General features: G+C 41.9%; 2 protein-coding genes and 1 non-coding gene across 7 annotated transcripts; all 3 read left to right on the forward strand.

Moving 5' to 3' along the window:
- The first annotated feature begins 1,365 nt into the window (after window positions 1–1,365).
- On the forward strand, window positions 1,366–4,570 carry LOC115689296 (uncharacterized). 3 transcript variants are annotated; one of them, XR_008817398.1, is made up of 7 exons: window positions 1,366–1,577; window positions 2,232–2,661; window positions 2,799–2,963; window positions 3,189–3,296; window positions 3,443–3,589; window positions 3,694–3,801; window positions 4,311–4,570. XR_008817398.1 is itself a non-coding variant. In XM_030615299.2 (6 exons), exons 2-5 carry the CDS (start codon window positions 2,289–2,291, stop codon window positions 3,556–3,558), a joined length of 762 nt encoding a protein of 253 aa, XP_030471159.1. In that variant the 5' UTR covers window positions 1,366–1,577; window positions 2,235–2,288; the 3' UTR covers window positions 3,559–3,589; window positions 3,694–4,405. The 3 variants fall into 3 exon arrangements, 1 of the variants encoding a protein (XP_030471159.1); XR_004006676.2 differs by having other exon boundaries at window positions 2,235–2,661; XM_030615299.2 differs by having other exon boundaries at window positions 2,235–2,661; window positions 3,694–4,405.
- A 2,367-nt stretch (window positions 4,571–6,937) lies between these two features.
- Window positions 6,938–7,029, forward strand: LOC115689344 (small nucleolar RNA SNORD96 family). The gene has a single exon (XR_004006682.1). It is a non-coding gene; the product is annotated as a small nucleolar RNA SNORD96 family (small nucleolar RNA).
- A 4,365-nt stretch (window positions 7,030–11,394) lies between these two features.
- On the forward strand, window positions 11,395–15,682 carry LOC115689295 (heterogeneous nuclear ribonucleoprotein 1-like). Of its 3 annotated transcripts, none has more exons than XM_030615296.2 (4): window positions 11,395–11,587; window positions 11,910–12,132; window positions 13,013–14,192; window positions 15,152–15,682. In XM_030615296.2, the coding sequence occupies exons 2-4, from the start codon at window positions 11,911–11,913 to the stop codon at window positions 15,163–15,165; spliced, it is 1,416 nt and encodes a 471-aa protein (XP_030471156.2). In that variant the 5' UTR covers window positions 11,395–11,587; window position 11,910; the 3' UTR covers window positions 15,166–15,682. The 3 variants fall into 3 exon arrangements, with proteins under 3 accessions (XP_030471156.2, XP_030471158.2, XP_056171937.1); XM_030615298.2 differs by lacking the exon at window positions 11,395–11,587 and adding an exon at window positions 11,677–11,807; XM_056315962.1 differs by lacking the exon at window positions 11,395–11,587 and adding an exon at window positions 11,704–11,815.
- Window positions 15,683–16,689: the final 1,007 nt, after the last annotated feature.

Here is a 16,689-nt window from a genome sequence, read left to right on the forward strand (position 1 = left end):
CAATCCATTGCAGCCAAGAGGACAGGAGTGAGCAGCACATGGGGGTGGATGGGAACCTCTTCAAGCGAGAGAAAAAGAGATCGGACAGAATAACAGAGCCGGATTAACGGATCTTATGGAGCGATGAAGCCATGACCCACTAGGCGATCTTCCCAGATGACGGTCCAGACGAATCATAACTCAGCCATTGCCAAGGTTGGGGAGCTTCTGAGCTTCCTGATGAAAGCGAAATCTTTGGAGACAGATAAAAAATTCCAATCCATTGCAGCCAAGAGGAGAGGAATGATCAGCGAAGGTGGTGCGGTAACAGAAATTAGGGTTTGGTGATGGGTAAAGGGAAAGGTATAACTACCCCTTGGGGTAGAGGGGAGCTCTTCAAGCGAGAGAGAAAAAGAGGAGACTCAGAGAGCTCCTCGGATTGCATACCAATTTACAGTTTGAATGTACCAATTTTTCTCGTGTTATATGTAATTAATCCCTTACAAATAAATTCGAAAGTGATTAAAGGCACTCATAATTGACAAGAGTTTCATATAATTGACAGTTGCCCAAACTAGTTTAGTTCATCCAGTCCAACGCATGATGTAACAAAAAATAAAAAAAATCTTTAATCGTGACCAGACAATTAATGAGAGTGGTATACGTAACTTGATGGGTCGGATTCGATATTGGGATTCATGTATATCTTTAATTGAACATTGCCTATATGAGTAGGTTATGAGTATTGGTGAATAAGTCTCGTGTAACTTTAAGCTAGCATAATGAATCTTGAACGCTCGCAATAATGCAAAGTATGGGCTAATCATGAATTGCGCTGACGACGAGTGGGGTTGCTTGCCTTCATCAATATCAGAGTCGGGGTGGGAATGTTGGAATTCGGTTGCATCTTCGATCTGATATATCTGGGCTCATAATTCGACAAATAAGTCTCGTAAAATCATAAAGTAGGTTCGATGTGCCTCAAAATCGAGAGCCAGGACGAACGGTATCGTGCCTCCGACAGATCTACGGACAGTATCATTAAGCCCGTGATATGATCAACATTAAGTGGTCACATCTCAAGAAACCTTCGGTCATCTTTTTGTGTGGGGGGGGGGAGGGGGCAGTAGAAGCTCAAATCAAGCCACCCACTCCAGTCCAATCCTTCTCACATTTCGGATCAAAGAACCACAAAATCCACCAATATAAAAAAAAGAAAAAGAAAATCAATCCATTTTTAAAAAAAAAAAAAAAACCAAAAGTGTCAAAATAAAAAAAAAATAAAAAAAGCTCAAAGAATTGAATAAACACGTGTCAAAGACCAATTTGTCAGTTGCCGCGAAACCCGAAACGCTCCTCTTTTCCGCCATTCTTAAAGGCGTGAACTTTCGCATGAAGAAGACTCTCTCCCCCCTTCACTCTCTCTCCCCTTCGCCATCGTCGTCGCCGCAGCTCATCGTCGTCATCACCGTCGTCGCCGTCGCCGTTCGCCTCGCTCTCGGCTCGGAATTCGAATTGGGCCTGCCCTTCCATGGTGATCGCGCGCGACCCAGAGGCGTCGAGCGGCTCGATCTCCTTCCTCGACCCCCGGAATCGCGGTAAAATTCCCTTAAAAATCCCAGCTTTTTTGCCCCCGATTCTCCCGGTGTTGGGTTCGCTGCGCGTGGCCGCGGCAGTCTTCCGGCCGTGATCCCGGCATTTGGGTATTCGATCGGCGGGTGTTTCGATTCTGGGTGTCTCGATTTTGGTGTTCTGTCGTTGGTCCGAGCGCTGTGATGAGCTGTTTCGGCAAGAAATGCGAGTGCTTTGGGTTGGCATTTGCAGGATTCTGTCGTTTAGCCATTGATTGCTCCACCTGATTATCACTAATGCTTAGGTAGTGACCGTGACTCCAATTGTGAAATGGAAGCATCAATGGCTTCAGAACAACTGCGTCCCAGTGAAAAGCTGTCGTTTTTATTTTTAAGTTCTCGTAAATCAGCTCTGCATGTTGGGTTTGATTCTAATTTGCAAACTGAATTGTGCTTATTTATGTATGGATGGGAATTGTGTCTGTACTAATTTGGGGTGTTTTTTTTTTTTGTTTTTTTCGGTTGAGGTTACATGCCGTGATGCGTGGTTATCTCCCTTTATTTGGGCTCTTTTGTGTGCTCGATGTTTATTCCTGCATTTGCTGTGCCGGGGGGGCGTTTTTATTTGATTAGGTTGTGTTGTTGCTGATAATGACGTGGGTCTTCTCTTTATCCCGTGAGTAGATGTTAGCCAAATGTAGAGGAGTAATTATGGAGTGTGGGATGTGAGTCGAATGAATGATAGGCATGGCTATGGAAGACGTAACAGAGAGATTAGCTACTCTGCATAGAACGCGAAGGGAGCAGGAAAGAGAACGACGCCGGATGCGGGATAGGCAAAGGAGACAGTCTATGACTCTTGAACAGAAGGAAAAGCATCTTGCTAGACGCCGCAGGAATTATCAGCTCCGAAGGGAGAGAAAACATCAGGGATCGGATCATCAATCTGGCCAAACAGATACAGCTTTGGAACATGGAAATACTGGAAGAAACAATAGACAAATGGATCATTGTGTTTCGCAATTGACTGTGCAATGTGATCGTGCTGTTCCTGCAGGGGTTAATCAAGTTCTTCAAAACATCGGTGCTGAAAGCTTGAGGTCCAACGGTGGTGCGTACTTTTCTGTTCACCAATTAATTTCGTCACCTATAGCTGCTGCGAATAGGTTACTAGTCGTGCTTAGATCCTGCTAAAATACTAATATTTATCCTGGATTTTTACAACCATTTCTTGATTCACTTTTGCAGGCACAGAGTGTCTTACCTATGATTTAGCTAAAATTCAAAAAAGGTTGCGTCTAATTCACGTTAAGCATTTTGCACGATCCTTAAAGCGTCCCTTGGGTGAGCTTACTAGCAGTAATATCCCTATTGTAGCAAATCTCATCCTGAAAGGAACTACAGAGGCTAAGTGTAAGTTAATTATGTCAATTCTTTTTTTAGTCCGGCTGTTTTTCTGATAGGTATGCCAAGTAGAGTCTGTGACAAAATTTAGAGATATCAGAAAAGTTGTTACTTTGTCTGCTGCAGCTATGATGGCAGTCTGCATAGTTCTAGAGATGACAATAACGAGTCTCGTGGCAAATTTTAGAAATGGAAATTGTAAGTTTTTGTTTGATATCTCAGCATGTGTTTCAGGTAAATCAATGACAGGAGTACGTCTAAATCGTCTCAAACGGCTCGCTCGGACAGCTAATTCTGTGCCAAATGAGGCTTCTGAGAAGAACGACCACGATGAAACACAAGGTGCATACACATACATGTACTCTCGGCTAATGCATAATCTACAATCCTATAGCTTCACCCATCTGGACGTTTTTACTTTGGAAAGTGGGTAAAAAGAATGATATCAGTATTTCACGTGTCTTAACTTTTCTGTGCCTGTGGTACAGGGCAACTGAAGCCAGAACTTGGAGAGGTTCAGCCAAATGGGGATGAAATGCCAAAAATGCCGACTGACAATGTTGTAATTGAAGATAAAAACTGCTCTGATGGAAATCATGAATGACTCGACTTTGGAGTCATACCATGTCTTAACGGTAATTATGTGCAGCCAATTCTCTTCCAACCTTCATTTGGAGTTGGTGACTGCCGTTTTAGCTAGATCTGGAATGAGCAAGTTCTTGTTGAATTGTTGTTGCAGGATTGATAATCGAGAGGAGTTTCTTGGTCAGAAAAGATGAATTAGTTGATTTTCTATTCTGCTTGATTCTCCTATGGAAGTGATGGAAGCTAGAGAGGAGTAGTTATTGTAAGTTCTCTGTGTGGTGACTATTCTTAGGATAGGACTTGACTTGGTAAGCTGCAGTGAATTTAACCGAAACAAGATCCAGGGTTATTAAAGAATCGGCACTTGAGGTTACTAAATGCTAACAATCGTTGAATTATCAAGTCCCTATCCAGCCCTTTAGTGTTCCGAAGTATTTGATGTCTGTTATAATCATTTGCACAAGGTTAGTCGGCATGTCTTGTTGGTGTTCTGTAGACCTTGTTCCTAAAGATGACACATTGAAATTTTCCAGATGTTGACTTCCAGAAACTTTTTCTACTTGGCATCTAATTTTTTATATTTAACTTGCTAAATTTGGTCTGAGCGGTTGCTGTCTATCCAAGGTTCTGTCTTTATCGAGGCAATACAAGCCATAGTTCTCAAACTTCCATGACTGTTGATGCTGCCAGTTTCATTTCTCGTTACCTAACTCAAATTGCATTCCTGTGCCCAGCCTGGGCTCGTCTGAATCTTTTGTTCCGTTTTTCCAGGACTTTTACGGCGGGAGTAATGGAAAATTTTGGATGAAAGAACAGCCCGATGCTTACAGTGTTGGGCAAGTCTCTCCTTGACAGATAGGAATGCACAGTATTAGGAAAAACTGTTTAGTTAGCTTACTTCTATTCTTTCATTTGGTCAGGGCGACAGGTTACGGCTTTTCATATTCTCTCTCTCTGAAATATCGTGAGGATGATTTGATATGCAATTGGGTCAGTTGACAATATTTATCATTTATGAGCTCTTCTTCTCATTTGAAGTGTTCAGAAGTCTTCTTGCGTGCCGACTCCGGAAATGGTTTGGTTTGGGTTATCGTTCTATGCATGTCGGCGATGTGAGTTTGGTTCAGATCGCCTCGGTCATGAATTGCAGTATGCTACGGCCGACTTCAAGGATTGTATTACATGCTTTCCTTTATTTATTTTATACCGAGTCTGAGCTACTGATTCGATGAGTATTGTGCGAGTCTGACAACAAATCAACAGGATTCACCATCCTCGCCACTCTTCGCTAGGAGGGTTGTAATTTCTGAGACACCAAACGTTGTTTAGAGCCGACCGATGTCTCCACCGGCCCACACAAATAAAAGGTGGTGTCGAACCATTCCTAGTACTACTTTTTTCAGGCCCAATTACCTTAAAAGGTACCAAAGGTCGGGTTTCAATTCTTGGCTCGAATTTTTTTATTATTTTTGGTCTCATAAAAAAAACGCCTAATTTATGTAGGATCTCAATTATAATATAATTTTTTTTTTTTTTTTTTTGCTTTTAATAAAAAAGCACAAATTTCCCGTCAATACTCAGATCTCGCCTTTGTCGAGGATCCATCCAATGATGCCGTTAAAGGGAGATATATACATGAAATGACACGTCGGATCTTCGACGCTATCATTGGTCGGGACCTTAACAGGGGCCGAATTTTGGTAGCAATTGAATGCCGATTTTTTTATGAGATTAAAAAAAAAAACGTTTGAGCCAAAATTGAGGCTCCGTTAGTTTTGCGAAAATGTGATATTTCTGAAAAACGTTTCTTATGAGTCATTTTCTAGGAAAATAGCAATATTTTCTGGTGTTTGGTCGAGACTTAAAAATAAGCTGAAAAATATTTTCCGTCGTTTGATAATGAAAATCTCATTTAATCGAAAATTATTGACGTGGATGCCGACCAACCTACGTGGCATAGTTGCATTGACGTAGATAATTTTTGCAATTTTGTTTAAAAATTAAATTTTCAATATTTTTTCTTTTTTTCTTTGTCCATCTTCCTTCGCCGTCGCCAAGCCTCGACAACAGGCTACAGGTCAGGGCCAACCTCACCGGCCTTAGGCAAGCTCGACCTCGCTCAAGGCCGCTCGCGAGCTCTCGCTTCATCAGACCTCGCCGAAATCTTTTGAGCTCGAGCCTCGCCCATCCACCAGCGGCAGAGGAAGAAAGCAAAGAAAAAGAAAAAAATAAAATGTAAAAGGAGAAACAAATCTGTGTTAAGGAAAAACAAAAGGAAAAGTAGTATATTAAATTCACAGAGCAATCGCCTTCTTCTAGCCGCCCGATCTCTTCCCCCATCCGACGGTTCAGATTCAACCTCGCAGCTCTATATATACCCACCCATAAACCTCACCCCTCTTCAGATCTTCCAATTTCTAGGGTTTTACAGAAGACCTGCGCAACCTCCTCCTCCGATCTTCCAATGGCGATCCTCCCTCGAGATCTTCCAGGTTCGCGCGCCGCGCCGTCCTTCTTCTCCTCCTCCTTCGATTCGATCATCAACGAGCCCGTCGAGCTTGTTGCGATTCGCGTCGGATCGATGACGGGGGACTTCCGCGAGGAAGTCCTCGGCTTTTCCCGATCGGAGCAAACCCAAAATCCGTGTTTGCAGATTCCGAAGCTAACGTCGCAGATCGATGCCCGCCGGCGTCCGACGGTCCTCCCCCTCGGTGGGGGAGCTCCTCCGCCGGCCGGCCGCGTCTCATATTCCATTGCCTTCTGGAGCAGCGTCGCTGCTTTTACCTCTGTGGACTGGCCATGAGACGTACATCTTCATCGTCATTCAAAGTTTCGGTTTTTTTCTGTCTAAAGTTGCTTCGTTTGGTTTATTTCGACGGTGCCGAATGCCTGAATGTGTTTTCCAAGATTAGACGGATCTTGGGAAGCGGGGTCGAGTGTAAAGTTCAGATTTTTCTTCGAATTTGCTAAGTCTTTGTGAAATCTGACTATGTCTCGGAGTATCGATTAGGGAAGCTATGCTTCAATTAGTTTGCGTTGTCGATTTGGGTTTTCGATTTTTGTGAATTACGTGACGGGGGATTCTTCTCGAGTATCCCTTGCTGCTGCTGTGGAGCAAGCTAAAGCTCTCGTGCTTGCATATTCCCGAAGCGAACGTCACAGACGAAAGCCCGTCGGCGTCGACGGAGCTCCGCCCTCTCGGGGGAGGAGCTTCTCCGCGGGCGGGTGGTCTCATATTCCATCGCCTTGTGGAGCAGCATCGCTGCCTTTACTTCTTGGGACTGGCCATGAGACATACATTTTCGCCATCTTGAATGGCGTCTTCTTTTGAAAAGGATCTTTCTTCCTTTGTTTTTTTTTTGTTTTTTTGTGTGTTCAAATTGGGTTTTGAATGGATGAGGCCTGTGATGATATCAGCTTTAAAAATTACCATCTTTCGGGACTGAATGGCTTGTCAAGCCTTGCTGTCATTCCGCAAATTCTGAGGCCTTTCTGATGTTTACATAAAGATTGCTTCTAAGTTCCTTTGATGACTCTTAGCTTTGCCCCCTTGAAAGTTTGCTCATATTGAAGGTTGATTTTGAAGTCAATTAAGAGTAAAGAGAGCTGTTTTATGCCATTTGATTTTATATTTGCATCTGCTTGAGTTAAGAAGGCGGCTGCTGCTGCTAAGGAGATGGGGAATTCTTGATTTTGAAATCCCTGTTTCTAATGGACGTTTTCCCTCCCCGCAAGTACTTTCTGGAGGTGGGTTTGTGTGGTATTTGGTGAATCTGACGAAAGAAGTTGATAGGAGCGGGAGAAATAATATGAAAAGAGTAATAAGTAATTGAAACGATGAAGAAACTTTTATTTCATTGGGTGAGATCACAAAGGTAAGGAAGTTCATCTAGAAGTATTAGACATTGAAAGCCTATTGTTAGTTAGGGAAAATAGTAATTTTCATACAAAACGAGCCTACGAAGACATGGGAAGGAAGAGGAAAGAAGGATATGACAGATATATAGTTGTTTTCAGAGAATAAAACGTCTAGTGTGACCAAAAACACCGAAGACAAGAGAGATGAACAAGGTGAAAGCCGCAAGCTACCCCGCCAGGGTGCTGCTACCTTTGGCGGACCGCCACCCCCAAGGCAACTCCGGCTTGGCTTCGTGGAGAAGTATGGCTGGTTTTCGGGTGGCTTTCTGAATTGAGATCGAATCCGGTGGTGACAAGAAGACCGTTTGCGTGGTATATTGCGAAAAACCCGTTGCCCGATCCGTGAGTCCGCAAATGGGCAAAATGGGACCGGGCCACTTAAGAAGAAACCAAAGCCAAACATGACACGGATGGTCTAGGGGGGAACTCTTCAAGGAAATGACTAGTACCAGAAACCTGTCCAAATATGACGAGTCAACGAAACAGAGTGAACTTGCGCCCTTATTGCAAGAATTGACTTTAGCCGAAGGCCAACTGTAGCACTGCGACCAAACTAATGTGGCGTTGCTTTGGTGTAATCCGTTTTCATTTAAATTAGCGCACTTGCTTCCATTGGAAATAGCACATATACTTTTTTATGAGTTTAAAGTTGTACTTGTATTCCGTTCTAAAGAAATTTGTGTGGTGTGCACTAAATTGAATTTGCAAAGGCTCACTTTAAAGATTTCTTTCTTTTGAAAAAAGGAATAGACGTTCCATCACCACCGGCCACACAGTGGCCAATCTCTCCACTTTGCATTTAAACAAATTAAAAAAATTCCACGACCATTTTTTTTTTTACAAAAATAGAGTACCAGAGGAGACGTTATCAACCATCTTCTAAAACAACGTTTCACAAGTTCGTAGGCAGCACTCTAACGAGACAACATATGCCCGGTTTGAACTTTGAACGACAATGTACCCGAATTGGATACGATCGAGAGGAAGAGACACTAACATATGGGAATTGGCGGAGATGAAAAATGAAATTTAACCCGCAAGTAAGCCGTTGTGTACTTTGCCGACAGTGCTAGAAAACTTTTACCTATGCAACACAAAGAGCGTCGTTACCATCAAGTGGAGCGTGTGCTTGCCTAGGCTAGCCGGTCGAGTATAATTGTGGATAATCGACTTTCAACTATTTATCAATATAAGTCACTGGTCTGATATTGGAAAATTTTAATGTACGCGGATTTTGTGTAATTTTCTTTTGAGAAATCTTGCAATTTGAAATTCACAAAATTTGGATTTTGTGGGAATTTTTAAATCTTATTTTCATAATATTAATCTTTAATTTTACTTAAAAATAGGTCCATTTCTAAAATAAAAAAAATCAATTTTACCTCGAGTGACAATTCTGACCTGAATTTTTTTTGTCTCTAAAAAATCATCAACTTTTACTTCATCCCAAATATGGCCCGAACAATTTGAAAATTTCACATCAACGGGGTCAGATTTGAGACTCGAATAAAATTTTGTCCTTTTTATTAAGACAAAAAAAGTTCGGGTCAGAATTGTCACTCAAAGTAAAGTTGGTATTTTTTTTCTTTTGAATTAGCCCCTTAAAAACATTGCCTAGGCCGGACGTGCCCCAAAGCTCGGCCCTCAGGCCGGCACCGGAAATTCTCATGCCCAACCCGAGCACGACCCGTTAACCACCCTATTTTGGAACTCCTTTTTAAAGTAATTTGTCAACTCCAAGCCTAATCACAAGAAAAGTAGACGGTCTTATCGACTTTTACGGCCACAAAATGTACTAACTTGTGAAAAAAATTTCCACCAAAAAGGATCAAAAGAAGCTAGACCTGATGGAAGAGGAATTTCCACAAGATCACTTTGTTTGATGCCTAATTAAAGGCGACCCCAATAGATTCCTCTCCTTAATAGCATCAAAGGCATTAAGTCATACAATGTTTGAGCCTCCTAGCATCATGCATGTGGCTTGTGTCTCAAATCATGTAATCTTTGATGCATGGCACAAGCAATCCCCTCTGTCTTTCCCACTTCTCCCACTTTATTCTCCTATTTCTATATTCCAAAATTCACATGGAAGAAAAAAATAAGATAAAACAAAAATTAAAGAAAAGCTAATTTGGGATAAAGTCATTAACCCCATCTCATCTTTCCAAATGATTAAGAAGATGATTAAATTAATTCATTTTTTTCTCCCATCCAAATCATGCTAATTCTGGACCTCGCAATCCAATTGCAAACATTGTGGATCACACAACTAATTTTGGATTGACTTACTGTAAAAGCAAGTCAGGATGCAAACAAATGTGACATCCTTTGCCTCTAAAGGAAGTAATCACCCATGATCTGTTGTGAAATGCTCTAGGAAGTTGCACTACCATTCAAACATTATATTTAAAATATATAATTTAATGCAAGATTAAATTACTTCAGCATACTTGAAAATAAACAATTATGCTGAAATTTCTGTGAAGTTGGGTCTCAAAGGGAGGGGAGAAGAGGCAAGAAGTGGAAGATGGGGGTGCATTATTTGTTTGGATAAACATCTAATTTTTTCTTCTTTTTTTTGTGATTGGGTATGACCTCATGGCTGTTGATAGATTATACTAAATTAGGATAAATAATTGGAAGGAATCCCTTTTAGTGGTGGCATGCCACATTTAAAAATTAGTGTTAAACATTGAAGAATAATGAGCTGGCCCCCACGCTTTTGCTTGTAGGGAAGTCAATGTAACCAAGAAAGCTTCTTTGGTGGGAATAAGTGTACATGGTTTTTGATTCCTCGAATTTACTTTGCATTTTTGTCTCGCCAAATTGTGATTAACGATTAATTATACTACACCTTTCTCTATCTAGCAACAAATGCATCATGAACGAAATAATAATTAAAATGCCAACATGGAAAAAAAAAACTCCTAAACAAAAGGAATGAAAACACGTTAATACATGGTCGGAATACACAAATGTAATCGGGCCGACTGCTTAACCATATCCTCCGAGCATATTTTTCATAGTCCGCGATTTCGAAATTACATCTCGAAATAGTTAATCATGTTACGTCGTGTGTTTCAACTCGATCATTACGGTGCAATGTGAATAGATCAATTAATTTCGTCCGTTTATTTATTATTTTTGATTTCTAAGAAAAATATCCCATTTGGTACGTCGTCAACCCTCACAACACCACTCCAAGTTCATCGAAATTACCCGTACATAACCAAGGCGACTTTTATATCAATTTTTGTACTTGACACCAATTCAAGTTCATCTTTCTAACCTTCTTACACAAGAGGAACACAACATACATTGTTTTCGGCAACACAAACACGCATTATTTCCCCCAAAAAAAATCCGCAAAAAAAAAAATCCCATAGCTCCTCTCACAAACCTCCTCCCCTCTCTCCCAACCCATTTCGATTCAATAATAAAATTTTTCATTTATTCATGATTCGTTAAATTTATTAAATTACGTGATTTAATTCGATTTGATTTGATTTGATTTGACATAATTTTTTTCATTAATCTTGGGGTTGATGTAAATTGAATCTTGAGAAAAAGGCCACACCTCACCGCTTGCCAAACACAAAAAAGAAAGAAAAAGAGAGAGAGAGAGCGAGAGGCAGAGGCAGAGACAGAGACGGAGAGAGAGAGAGAAAGAGGGCCTCTCGCCCTCTCTTTCTTTATCATTCCTCCCCCTCTCCTCCTCTCCAGATCCTTTCCCCCCATCCCTCGCCGATCCCTCCCTCCTCCCACCCCACTCCGATTCAATCCGATCTCGACTCCATCGTCCGGAGCGGCGAAAACCCATCTCCGCCCACCACCCCTTCTTTCGCCCGCCCCCCCCGCCGGTTCCTTCGCCGTTCGCCGGCTTGCGCGAGCGGCCCGGTGATCTTCTTGGGTCCCCTTTTTCCTTTCGAATGCTCGACCCGATTCGGCGCTGAATTCCCCCCCGATCCCTTTCCGGCGCCCGGATTGGAGGACTCCGGGGTCGTTCCAGATCGGCGGCCGATCCGATGATCCGGGATTGAAGAATTCGCAGAGGACGCGCGGCTTTCGTTCATCGCCACCCCACCCGCCGAAGCAAGAGGCATCCCGGGGTCCTGTTTCGTAAGAGAAAGGTGAGCTCGCCCCGCGCGGTCCGCATTACGGTTTGTTGGGTTCGGTTTGGATTCTCTGTTCCGGGTCGAATTCGGGAGCTTTGGGTGGGTCGGGAATCCGGGGAGAATTGGGCTCTTGATTGGTGTCGTGCCTTTTACTGTTTCATCGAGGGGGGGGGAGAGAATGGAGGTTGCTGTCGAGTGTTCGTCGCGGTTTCGATCGGTTAGATGGTCGAGATTAGTAAGTGGGTGGGTGGATTTTAGATTGGATGGCGAATTGATCGATGCGGTTTCGTGGCCAATGGGATTTTTTTTTTTTCCGCGCTTTTTTTTGTCTTTGCAGGATGGAAATGGATCATGGGAAGCTGTTTGTTGGTGGGATTTCGTGGGACACGAATGAGGACCGCTTGAGGGATTATTTCCAAAACTTTGGCGAAGTAGTAGAAGCTGTGATTATGAGAGACCGAGCTACCGGACGGGCCCGCGGCTTCGGTTTCGTGGTCTTCGCTGATCCTGCTGTTGCGGAAAGAGTTGTTATGGAAAAGCATGTGATTGACGGTAGAAGTGTGAGTTTCCTTCTTCCTAACGCGCTTTGGCTTTTGCTCTCCCTGCTGAAAATTGCATGTACAGCAGGAATGCATTTAGTTTATACACACGATACCTGCAAACAGGTGAAATGTGTGAGTTGTCGTTTATCCTTTCACAAATGCAACTCTGCTTATGTCAGATGCATTGTAATATGGTATTTGCTAAGAGGGTTTCATCTTTGCGTATGAGTGCCCCTGTATAGATCTTTTAAAGATAACAGCATCAGAATTCTATTTTGTTGGGCGAGTTCTTGTTGCTAAACGTGGGATTTCAGTTAATTACTGTGTCCAGTGCGAACATTCCTAAGGGATGCACCCGAGATTGATGACAGCAAGTAAAGAGCTTACTGAAGCTGATTGTTTTTTAGCTGTTTTTTACCAAGCGCACATTTATTTTTGGGGATTGGTGAAAATAAACAAGAGTGCAAATGTGATAGCAACTAGTGTGCATGTGCAGAGAATGTATGGCAAGGTGTTATGCATCAGAAGGATCTCCGTTATTGCTGCATTGTGATCGGCAGTTGTTTCATGATTATTGCCTTTAGGATGGTCCTTTTTAAATTCATTTAACTTTATTGCTATAAATAAGCGAAAAGATGCAGATGAGACGAATATTTGACTATTTTTACTTTTGATTCTGTGTGAGCCATCTTTATCTTAGTATAGCTCCAATATCAAGGGGCAGAAATGCCATTAACTGTCGAAGAATGGTAAAGGTGCGGAACAAATATATTGTTGAAGATTCTTAATTTAGAGTTCAGAGGTCATAATTCTATTTCAGGGGACAATTGAATAGTTGAGCGTTGAATAATATGAAAAGCATCGAGTTCTTGTTGATTGAGTACTTTAACGTGATCAGGTTGAGGCGAAAAAGGCTGTCCCAAGAGATGATCACAACATTCTTATCAGAAACAATAGAAGCATCAGCGGCTCACCTGGTCCTACCCGGACAAAGAAAATTTTTGTCGGAGGTTTGCCGTCAACAATCACAGAGAGTGACTTTAAGAAATACTTTGATCAGTTCGGGATAATCACTGATGTTGTGGTGATGTATGATCACAACACCCAGAGGCCCAGAGGATTTGGATTTATTACTTATGATTCAGAAGATGCTGTGGATAGAGTCCTGTACAAGACATTCCATGAACTGAAAGGTAAAATGGTGGAGGTGAAGCGAGCAGTCCCGAAAGAATTATCTCCTGGGCCAAGTCGAAGCCCATTAGGGAACTATAACCAAGGTATGAGTAGAGTCAGTGGCTTCCTCAATGGTTATGCCCAGGGATATGGTCCAAACTCTGTTGGAGATTTTGGAGCCAGAATGGATGGGAGACTTAGTCCAGTGACAACTGGTCTGGGTGGAGTTCCTCCTTTCACTCCTCCTTATCCGAAAGGATTGAATAACGAGCCGGGTTTTAACCCAAGCTTTGGGGCAAATGCAAACATACTTTCGAACCTCAGTTATGGGAAGATGTTTAATTCTTTCTACAATGGGACAAGCAGGTACAACTCTGGGAGCCATGGAGGAAGTGGTTCCATCTTGAGCCCTGCAGGGGGGAGTTTGTGGGGCATCAGCAATCTTGGTTATTCTTCAAGCACTGCAAATACCAACAATCTTATGGGATCTGGAAGTGAAAATGCGGGACTGAGCTCTTTTAATACTGCAGGAACAATTTGGGGTTCGTCTGCCAATTCCACACAAGGTAGAAGAAATGGTTCTACCTTAAGTGGTGAAAACTATAGTCTTGGCAGTATGGATGGTAGTTATGTTTCAGGAGCTGGAGGATTTGGAAGAAACAGTGGAGTGGTTGGATCTGTACAAGCTTTGTCATATCCTGCAACAAGTGGTGGCCGCAATGGGACTCCAGATCTTTATGAAAGTAGTTCACTTTATGGAGACCTCACTTGGCAACCATCACCTCCAGAACCAGAAACGTCTGGACCATTTAGCTATGGACTTGGAAATGCAACTTCAGATGTTATGACCCAGAGCTCTGCTGGTTATGTTGGTTATGGGGTTGCTAATAGACAATCAACTAGAGGTGCGATATTTGACGATACGAACTCTTAATTGTGGACATTGCTTAAGCTAGTTATTCTTCTTCTCTTCTTCCTTAATTGCATCCTTTGTCAGTATCATTGGTAGTATAAGCAATGATATCGCAAGAACGAGGTTGATATAAGGAACATGTTGCGGCTTTTAGAGGATTCTGGGTTCTCCACTTTTGCATTTTTTTACCCAGGATAGGAAAAGTTGCTCCATACCCTGTAAACTGCTTCGGCATCATGTCCTGCATAATAAATCCAAGTTGATAGATTCATTTCTAGCCAATGAATATGTCATGCATGGGAAAGGCCATCAGTTAAAGATTTGATGGCGATCATTGATGTTATGAGTGTTTGGTGTCTCTGGGATAGTCATCTTTGATTATGTTTCACGGATTAGCGTTTCTGTTCAGAAATTGGTAAGCATTGATCTATTTTAGTACATTGCTCATGAATTGAGAAGCATATTCTTCCCATGACGAAATGGTAGTCCTTTCATTACCTTCAGATAGAAATGAAGAACAATTTCTCATGCCTAATACAGATTGTCGCAGAACATTGGCAGTAGGTTTGTTGTGGTTTTTAAACCTTTGGTAAAACAGAATTTTCCGTCCAATACCTTGTTAGCATGTCTGTTGGTACAATGAGTTGATTCCTTATCTCCCTATTCCGTGCCTCGAAGAATGTTGGCATTCCCACTCATCTTTTGGTGGCAGCTCAAGGATTGAAAGAATGGGGATGACTGACTTCTTACTCTTAAATTGGGCTCATCTGTATTCTCTTTGCAAAGTCAAAATTCGACTCACTGCAACAAGCGAAAGGATTTGATTTATCATCTAAAGCTTTTGCGCCCTTGTCCGATGTTTTACTGTCAGCTGCATTCATATCTAAAAGAAAAGTTGAAATCAAAATATTTAAATATCGTTATTGACATTTGTTTCATTGTTTTTTACAGGAATTGCTACCTAGTACATTATATAGACGTCAGAAAGTTACGGTAGGCAAATTGTATCTTTCAAAGCAATTGGAGTATTCCATGTTTGTGTAATTTCCGCATCGAGTTGTTTCTGTGAGTTCAAAGTACGTCTACAGATGATTGGTTTGCCCATCTACAAAAGCCCGTAAATCGAGCAGATACAGGGGGAATCTTGTGCAAGGTTCAGGCTTGAGATTTTCACATAGGTTTTTGTTTCTTGGAGTTCGATTGCGGTGAAAAACCTTTGGTAGGGTGTTTCCAGAAATTTGTATCATGCTTCTCTGGTGATCCGGCGATACATAAGAAGGCTGACACTTTTTTCTGTTCACATTTTTTTCTCTTTTGTTCCAAGTGTTCTTTACATTTTTTTTTCTTCACTGTATTATTCAGCAATCATGCTGGTTCTTGTCAGTAATACCCTCTCTGAGGCTTTTGTTCCAGATAAATGTACACAGAGAGTTACGCTCCAGTTATTAGTTTGATATGGAGTACTCTTGTGAAATTTCAAGAGATGAGTTACTGAATTCTGATCAAATTCTACCATAAGACAACTATTATAAATAAATTTTTCTGATGGGCCAAGGTTGTCATCTCTTGTCATGGTAGTGACTGAATACTCTGTTTTTAAACCATGTTGCTTCTTCACTTGCATGATTGCTGATCAGATTTGCTGGTTGATCATATCGTTGAAGGGTTCTTTACTGGGGTTGGAACTAATAGGTGAAACAGGTTCCTACTTGTTGACTTTGTGCCTTCTTTTCTTTTCAATTGCAGCTGGTTTGACCACAAGACATTTGGTTGTTTCCGGCTCTTCCTGAATTTTCACTTATTCTACTCAAGAAAAAGTTCCTGAATTGGTGCTTCAAATTAGGGGTGGGTAACCGGAACCGAAGTGGCCTTATTTGGTCGGTTCCAAGTCACAGGGATCGACTCGGTTCCCGAATAAAAAAATTTGGGTCCGGTCGACTCCCGTTTGTTGGCCTTGAACCAGTCGATGTTGCCCGGAAACCGGATGATAACATGTTCACATACAAGAATTATTAGTTATCATCTAAAGTTACTTTGTACTGTAGCATTGCTTAAATGTGATAGAAGCCCGATATCTTCGACTGGGGAGGTCGTCAAGGGAGAGCTTAAGTCTGAATCCGTCAACATATCCAGTTGAACTCATTTTCATTCAAAAGCTTAAACTAATAAGTTAGGAGCCAACTAGTATATATTAACTATTCTACACGGCACCCATTCGCCGATGTGGGAATTTTCTAAATACAACTCGCACGTGCATCTCAATAATCTCCCCCTGACGTGTGAGCTCAGCGTTAAATTTGCTCTCACACATGCATCTAAATGATTTCTCTTTCACATGTGAGCTTGGTGTTAGGTTTGCTCTCTTTTAATTAAGATATCCTCCTGTATCAACTCATCTCAACTTGAATCTCCAACACCCCCTTCGTCCCTAGTATCTTTTTCCCGACCGTACCATGACAGTTGCATCGAGATCGCGTTACTACGCCACA

Source organism: Syzygium oleosum, unplaced genomic scaffold (assembly GCF_021117445.2).
Source record: "Syzygium oleosum isolate NSW1041296 unplaced genomic scaffold, Sole_v2.1 Sole_v2.11, whole genome shotgun sequence".
In the NCBI taxonomy this organism is placed as follows: Eukaryota; Viridiplantae; Streptophyta; class Magnoliopsida; order Myrtales; family Myrtaceae; genus Syzygium; species Syzygium oleosum.

Excerpts from the sequence above, each read along its gene's own strand:
- LOC115689296 (XM_030615299.2), top strand. The coding sequence starts at position 2,289 with ATGATAGGCATGGCTATGGAAGACGTAACAGAGAGATTAGCTACTCTG. Across the intron at positions 2,964-3,188 it reads AGGAACTACAGAGGCTAAGT|GTAAATCAATGACAGGAGTA; the intron begins GTAAGTTAATTA and ends CATGTGTTTCAG. Across the intron at positions 3,297-3,442 it reads CGACCACGATGAAACACAAG|GGCAACTGAAGCCAGAACTT; the intron begins GTGCATACACAT and ends CCTGTGGTACAG.
- LOC115689295 (XM_056315962.1), top strand. The coding sequence starts at position 11,751 with ATGGAGGTTGCTGTCGAGTGTTCGTCGCGGTTTCGATCGGTTAGATGG. Across the intron at positions 11,816-11,909 it reads TGGTCGAGATTAGTAAGTGG|GATGGAAATGGATCATGGGA; the intron begins GTGGGTGGATTT and ends TTGTCTTTGCAG. Across the intron at positions 12,133-13,012 it reads ATGTGATTGACGGTAGAAGT|GTTGAGGCGAAAAAGGCTGT; the intron begins GTGAGTTTCCTT and ends TAACGTGATCAG.